This window comes from Grammomys surdaster, unplaced genomic scaffold, assembly GCF_004785775.1.
Source record: "Grammomys surdaster isolate TR1022 unplaced genomic scaffold, NIH_TR_1.0 126048, whole genome shotgun sequence".
NCBI classification, from domain to species: Eukaryota; Metazoa; Chordata; class Mammalia; order Rodentia; family Muridae; genus Grammomys; species Grammomys surdaster.
In genome coordinates this window covers 2,209,643-2,215,642 of record NW_021620860.1, presented here as the reverse complement: position 1 = coordinate 2,215,642, position 6,000 = coordinate 2,209,643, and the positions used below count along the sequence as shown (strand labels likewise).

At 52.8% G+C, this 6,000-nt stretch overlaps 1 protein-coding gene across 1 annotated transcript in view; it reads right to left on the bottom strand.

Annotated features, from left to right (window-relative positions):
- Window positions 1-861: 861 nt before the first annotated feature.
- The window catches only part of Srcin1 (SRC kinase signaling inhibitor 1), a 64,693-nt gene continuing 59,554 nt past the window's right edge, over window positions 862-6,000 (bottom strand). The window contains exon 20 of the mRNA XM_028755140.1: window positions 862-1,640. Within this exon, the coding sequence (XP_028610973.1) occupies window positions 1,506-1,640 (135 nt within the window). The 3' untranslated portion in view covers window positions 862-1,505. The remainder of the gene's footprint in view (window positions 1,641-6,000) is intronic.

Genomic DNA, 6,000 nt, shown 5'->3' with positions numbered 1-6,000 from the left:
AAAGAGAAATAAATAAAAACAAACGAAGAAAAGAAACACAACCCCGTTTTCCCTCCCTCCCCAAACCCTCAACAGCTGCCACTGGCTCTCCCCTGCTGGGCTCCAGGGTCTTGGGGCTCTGTCCCTTCAATGGTTCCTCTCTGTGCTTACTGTGGGACTAGTCCCAAGACCACATCTCTGTGCTTACTCTGCTTTGAGCTCCAAAGGGGAGCCCCTCCACCTTACAGCCCTTCACAGAATCGTCCTTCTTGCTCTGGCTCCTCTGTGGGCCTCTCCCTTTGACTCCTGGACCCTCCCATAAGCCAGTCTTCCCCGTGCAGGACCCCTGCAAGGTATCCTGACTGGAATACTAGCTGGCTCTTCTGCCTTGGGGATCCTCAAACACCTCACAAGTGGTCACCAGATCCCCACAGGCAAGTCACAGCTCACCCCTTCCCTGAAAACCCTCAAATCATAGAGGCCGGCTGAAGGTCAAGTTGCTCCCTCTAGGGGTCAAAGACTTTACTGCACCCACCCGTCCCTTCTCCCTGTATCCCTCAAACCAGACCCTTCCCACCCTCCAAACATGTTTCTAGGCCCTTCCATCTTCCCCACCCCACCCCATAAAATAAGTTAATGGCATTTAAAGTGCTAAATTAGGGAACTAAAAGTACCAGATGCCCCTCTCAGGGCTGCCCTCTCCCAAGGCAGAACCCCAGGGGCAGGCTGTCCCCAGAAGCACCCTCCATAACAGGTGTCCTGGGGGCCTCCTTCCATCTGTTGCTAGCACCAGCCGGACACTGAGCAGCAGTGAGCCGGCTTCTCCCCTGGCACCTAGTGTCCCCCCCCCCCTTCCCTCCTCACACCCAGCCTTGGCCTCTTCTCTGGGGATCCCCTCCAGCTGGGCCTGCTACCAGGCCCACCCTGGTTCGAAAGAAACCCCACAGGGCAGCAGCATTGCTCTGTCTCTTCGAAGGCTGGACAGACAGTGGGGCGTCTCCAAGGCCAGGCTCTCCCTTGTCCATTGTCCAGCCTGACGCTGGGTCAGTCCTCGTCCATTTGTTCCTCCAGGAAGGAACCCAGTAATGGGAGGGGGGTCTCGTTCCGCTCCAAGTCTCCGTGGCTCAGAGTTTGTTCCAAGTGTTCTTGGGAAGTTAGGGGAGGTAGGAACTTTGGATGGACTTGGGGGGTGGGGGGAAGAGGGTGAAAGAGCAGAGGGGAAGAAGATGACAGGAAGTGGGCGGAGCAGAGGCCGCTAGGGAACCGGAAGTCAGGGGACGTTGGTGTGTTTGGTTTTTAGCTTTCTCTTTTGCTCTTTAAAAAAGGAAAAAAAGGAAAAAGAAAGATAATTAAAGGAAATCGCTTTAAAAAACCAAAAACACCAAGAGGAGATGAGAGAGCGGAGGGCCTCGCGCCCCCGCAACCCTTCAGGCGTGAGAGTGGGGAGGGGAGAGCGGGTACGAGAGGAAGGCGGGTCGATGGCAGGAGTGAGGGAGGGGCAGGCTGGGGTGTTGCATGAGGGGCTTCTAGAAGGAGATGGAAGAATTCCTTGCCCCAAAGGAAGTCAATACAGGGATGGAGGTTCTGGAACCAGAGGGCTTTTCTGAGACGGGGCTTGAGGTCTCATTCGGACCGCTCATTTCTTTAGATGGTTTAGTGGCCTGGAACAAAAACAGGGGTCAGGGGTCAGAGAGAGCAAAGCAGAGCCTCCATGCTGGCTCCTGGCTGAAGTGTTGAAAAATGGGGAACTCCACAAGTCCGAGAGAAAATTAACTGCAAAAGCGAGAACACAGAGGGGCCGGGCGGCTGGAGAGAGCACTCCTCTGAACTAGGGGGGGTGGGGGGGGACAGGGTGGGGAAGTGTGTCGGCAGGGCACAGAGAAGGTTGAGGGGAGCCATGGGGTTGGATCAAAGGCCTGGAAAGCAGACTGGGGGGTGGGTTCAGTCCATGGTTACTGAGAGAGGAAAGACAGAAGACAGAAGAGACACCAGAGAGACCCAGCCCAGGGCAGGCAGAGAGGACAAGGGGTGGGAGGGCGGGTGAGGGAGGGAGAAGAAGTGTATGGTTAGTAGCAACAGGGATGCCAGGGCAGATGGGGTCAGTAGCTCAGCCCAGCGGTAAAAGTCCTGCCTCTGGCCCCTGTGGGAGACCAGTCCTCACCAGAAGGCCCCTGCTCTAAGCTGGAGTGAGCTAGCCCCATCTGGAAACTGGGAGTAGCTACCTGCCACCACTAGGATCCCTCCCAGTTCAGGGATCCCCACTGTGGCCCTCCCTGCTCATGCCCCGGGCCCACCCACCCCCCAGTGCCCCTAAGGTAGCTGGAGGCAATTCTCTGAGGCACAAGCTCTGCTCCAGGCTAGCCTCCCAGTCAGAAGCCCCTGCGCACACGCGTGCAAATGCCCTCCTTACTTCTTTTATATTCCAGGTTTGTTCTTTGGAGCCATGGCCTCCAAAGTATGGCTTAAGAGCCACCTGTGTCATCTCCACGAGATATTCTGTAGCCTGTGTCACATGCATATTTCTGGGAGTCCTTCCAGAGTCATCTCTACTTTTGGGGTAGGAAAGTGCATTTTAAGCAGGTGTCACTACTGGAGGATGATGACACCCAAGTCAGGTAGCCTTGAAGTCTGTAGCTGTAACCAGGGACTCGGCTGGAGTTTAGCTATCAGTGTGATAAATGAACAGCCTTGGTTAAAAACCAGAACAAAGGCTGGAGAGATGGCTCAGTGGTTAGAAGTACCGACTGCTCTTCCAGAGGTCTCAGGTTCAATTCTCACCACCCATGCAACAGCTCACAACTGCCTGTAACTGCCGTCACACAGACATGCAGGAAAAACACCAACTCACATAAAATGAAAAAAATAACAAAACAAAGCAAAGCTAAAAAAAATCTGAGGCTAAAGTAAGGATATGGCAAAGTCCAGCCCAATCTGGGCTACATAGTGAAACCCTGTCTCAACAAACCAAAGCAAACAAACAACAAAAGCCATGTTAAAGAAAAAAAGATAGCCTGGCAGTGGTGGCACACACCTTTAATCCCAGCACTCAGGATGCAGAGGCAGGTGGATTTCTGAGTTCAAGACCAGCCTGGTCTACAGAGAGAGTTCCAGGACAACCAAGGCTACACAGAGAAACCCTGTCTGGAAAAGCCAAAAAAGAAAGAAAAAGAAAGAAAGAAAGAAAGAAAGAAAGAAAGAAAGAAAGAAAGAAAGAAAGAAAGAAAAGCAAAAAAGAGAACCATGTGGCCCCCAGTAACCTGTCCCAGGTTCCTGATATCAAGCAGGCATCGAGTCCGTCCGTGATTCGTACACTGTTTACCAAGCTGCAGCCGGCAGCCAGTACCTCCCCTTCTGTGTCTCCTCTACTGTGGTCCATGTCATCAGTCACCGTCCTACCCCACAGCATTCTTTGTCCATCACCATGGGCCAGGCATGACCCTGCTCTCCCTTGACTCCAGAGTAGTACCTGGGCTTGGGGACAAACTCATAAAACAGGTGCCTATGTGCCCTCTGCCACTCACTTTGGGTTCAGCCTGCTGTCCCCGCCCCATCCCTTCTGGTACCACCTTAGCATCTCCCACTTAAAGTTATTTCTCAGAGCTGGAGAGATGGCTCAGCGGTTCAGAGTGCTTGCTGCTCTTGCAGAGGACCTGGGTTCAGTTCCCAGTACCCACACGGCAGCTCACAACCACCTGTAACTCTAGACAGAGGGGTTCTCATGCCTTTTCCTGCACACATGTGCTGCACAGGTGCATATACGCTCGCACAGGCTCACACACATGCACATTAATGAAATACTAAGTTGGGTGGTGGTAGTGCACGCCTTTAATCCCAGCACTCAGGAGGCAGAGGCGGGTGGATCTCTGAGTTCCAGGTCAGCCTGGTCTATAGAGAGAGTTCCAGCATGGTGTACAGAGAGAATCCCTGACTTGAGAAAAAAAAACAAAATAAAACAAAACAAACAAAAAGCCAGCTTCCATCCATCTGGGGATCCCCGACTGTAGCCCCAAACAAGATTTGCTGTAGCAAAGGGAACAGGTAAGGTGGCTTCTATCACTTCACTTGCCAATGGGCAGTTTGGTTTCTCTCTTCTTTCTTCCTTTCTTTCTTTCCTTCTTTCTTTCTTTCTTTCTTTCTTTCTTTCTTTCTTTCTTTCTTTTAGATTTATTTACTTTATGTTCATGTGCATTTTGCCTGCATGTATGTTTGTGCACCACATCCATGCCTGGTGCCCATGGAGGTCAGAAACGGGCATCAGATCTCCTGCAACTGGAGCTACAGGTGGTTGTGAGCCACTATGTGGGTGCTGGGAATTGAACGGGGTCCCCTGGGAGAGAAGCCATTGTTCTTCACCACTGAGCCATCTCTCCAAGCCTTCCCTACACACCATGGGTTTTGATTCTGATGAGAAAAACAGAACTTCCCCCAGCTTTGTGATGAGACAGGAGCCACAGAGAGACTCCGCTCTGCTCTGGGAGAGGTGGGACACTTCTGGACCCAGAGGCCATGGCAGCATGCTGCTAGACCACAGCGCGTCTGCTCTTCAGGCTCTTCCAAGACACCTGTCCCTCCAGGACCTGACTCGCGGTTCCAAATGGGGTTAAGTCAAGCTGGCGCCTCACGCCCAGTTGTGCCTTAGCCGGGCCATTTCTGGCGCCACCCAGATACTAACAGGAACAGTACTCTCCTGTTACCCCCTCAGTTTCCCCCTAGCGTCCCCGCAGCTGCAGCTACCATTAGTCTCTGGTCTCAGTATTGACTCAGTATCCCCTCAGCACTCTGCTGGTTCCTTCACGAGAGCCATCAAAAGTGAGAGTAAGCGGTTGGCCTACAGAGGTTCCATAATTCCATGTCCACACCAAACCCTTGACGTGGGATCCAGTTCCCACCTCACCCACCATAGATCCTACAAACAACATTCAAGGGCTCTTCCTGTTATCTCCAGGCCTGTGTCATGTCTGTTATAATGCACTCCCGTCTCGAATTTTCTTCCTACACTTGAGTCCCGGGTCCCCACCCCGTCTAGCTCCCTTAATCTCAGTGACATCAGAGCTGTGAGGCCAGGTCCAGTGTCACAGGCCTGTCATTCTACCCATGCAGGCTGCTGAGGCAGAATCCAAGCCAAGATCTGACTGGGAAACTGAGTCAGAGCTTGTCTTAGTGACACAGGTGACCGGAGCATATGCTTATGCTGGATCCTACCCCAAACAGCTGTGTAGGCTGGGCAGCCATGAAGAGAGCCAAGCTGGGGTTTGCGAGCATAGACTAAACTGCTGTGTGTGTGAGCACACATCAAATACGCATTTTAGAACGTCCTCACAGGTCTTAGAAGACCAATAAAAGATAGCAGCAGTCACAGATGACCGTAGGAGACCACACATTTTGGTGGTGACACTACATTGGTTTTGTTGTTGTTGTTGTTTTGATTGTTTTGTTATGTTTTTCTAGTGCTAGAGGCCTCCCCCTACTAAACAGGCAATCCTCCACTGAGCCAAACCTCCCCACACTGGTTCTTTTATTGTTTTCTTTATTTAAAGAAAATTCCTAAGAAACATGTCTCGCTTTGCCAGAAAGCAGACAGACCCTGGCATAGCACAGGAGACAGGAGTGCCTGGCAAAGGGCAGTAGGGTGGGTTGGGGCCCATCCTGGGGTGGGGAGGGGCAGGAAGGGCCCCATGGAGTCCAGGAACTGTGGGGTTTGGGGCCTGGGTGGTGCTTCCTGAGGGGCCTACAACTGGGCATGCTCTCACCTACAGACAGTGGAGGAGCTGGGAACACTGACAGAGAGGGCTGGAGGCGAGGAGCCCACTCAGTGGCCTGGCAGGCCGGGTAACGATGAAGAGAAAGGAGCCAGGCATGTGGCTGACGGGCTGTGACAGCTGATCTGGCTGGCTGGGTGGGCGTCCCCTTCCTCCCTCAGAGCTCCATATTCCTCCCTCCCAAGGCTGCGGAACCCTGGATTCCACCTCAGCATCCAAGAGCCTGTGGCAGGAGGACCATGACCTCCAGTAGATTTTCCTC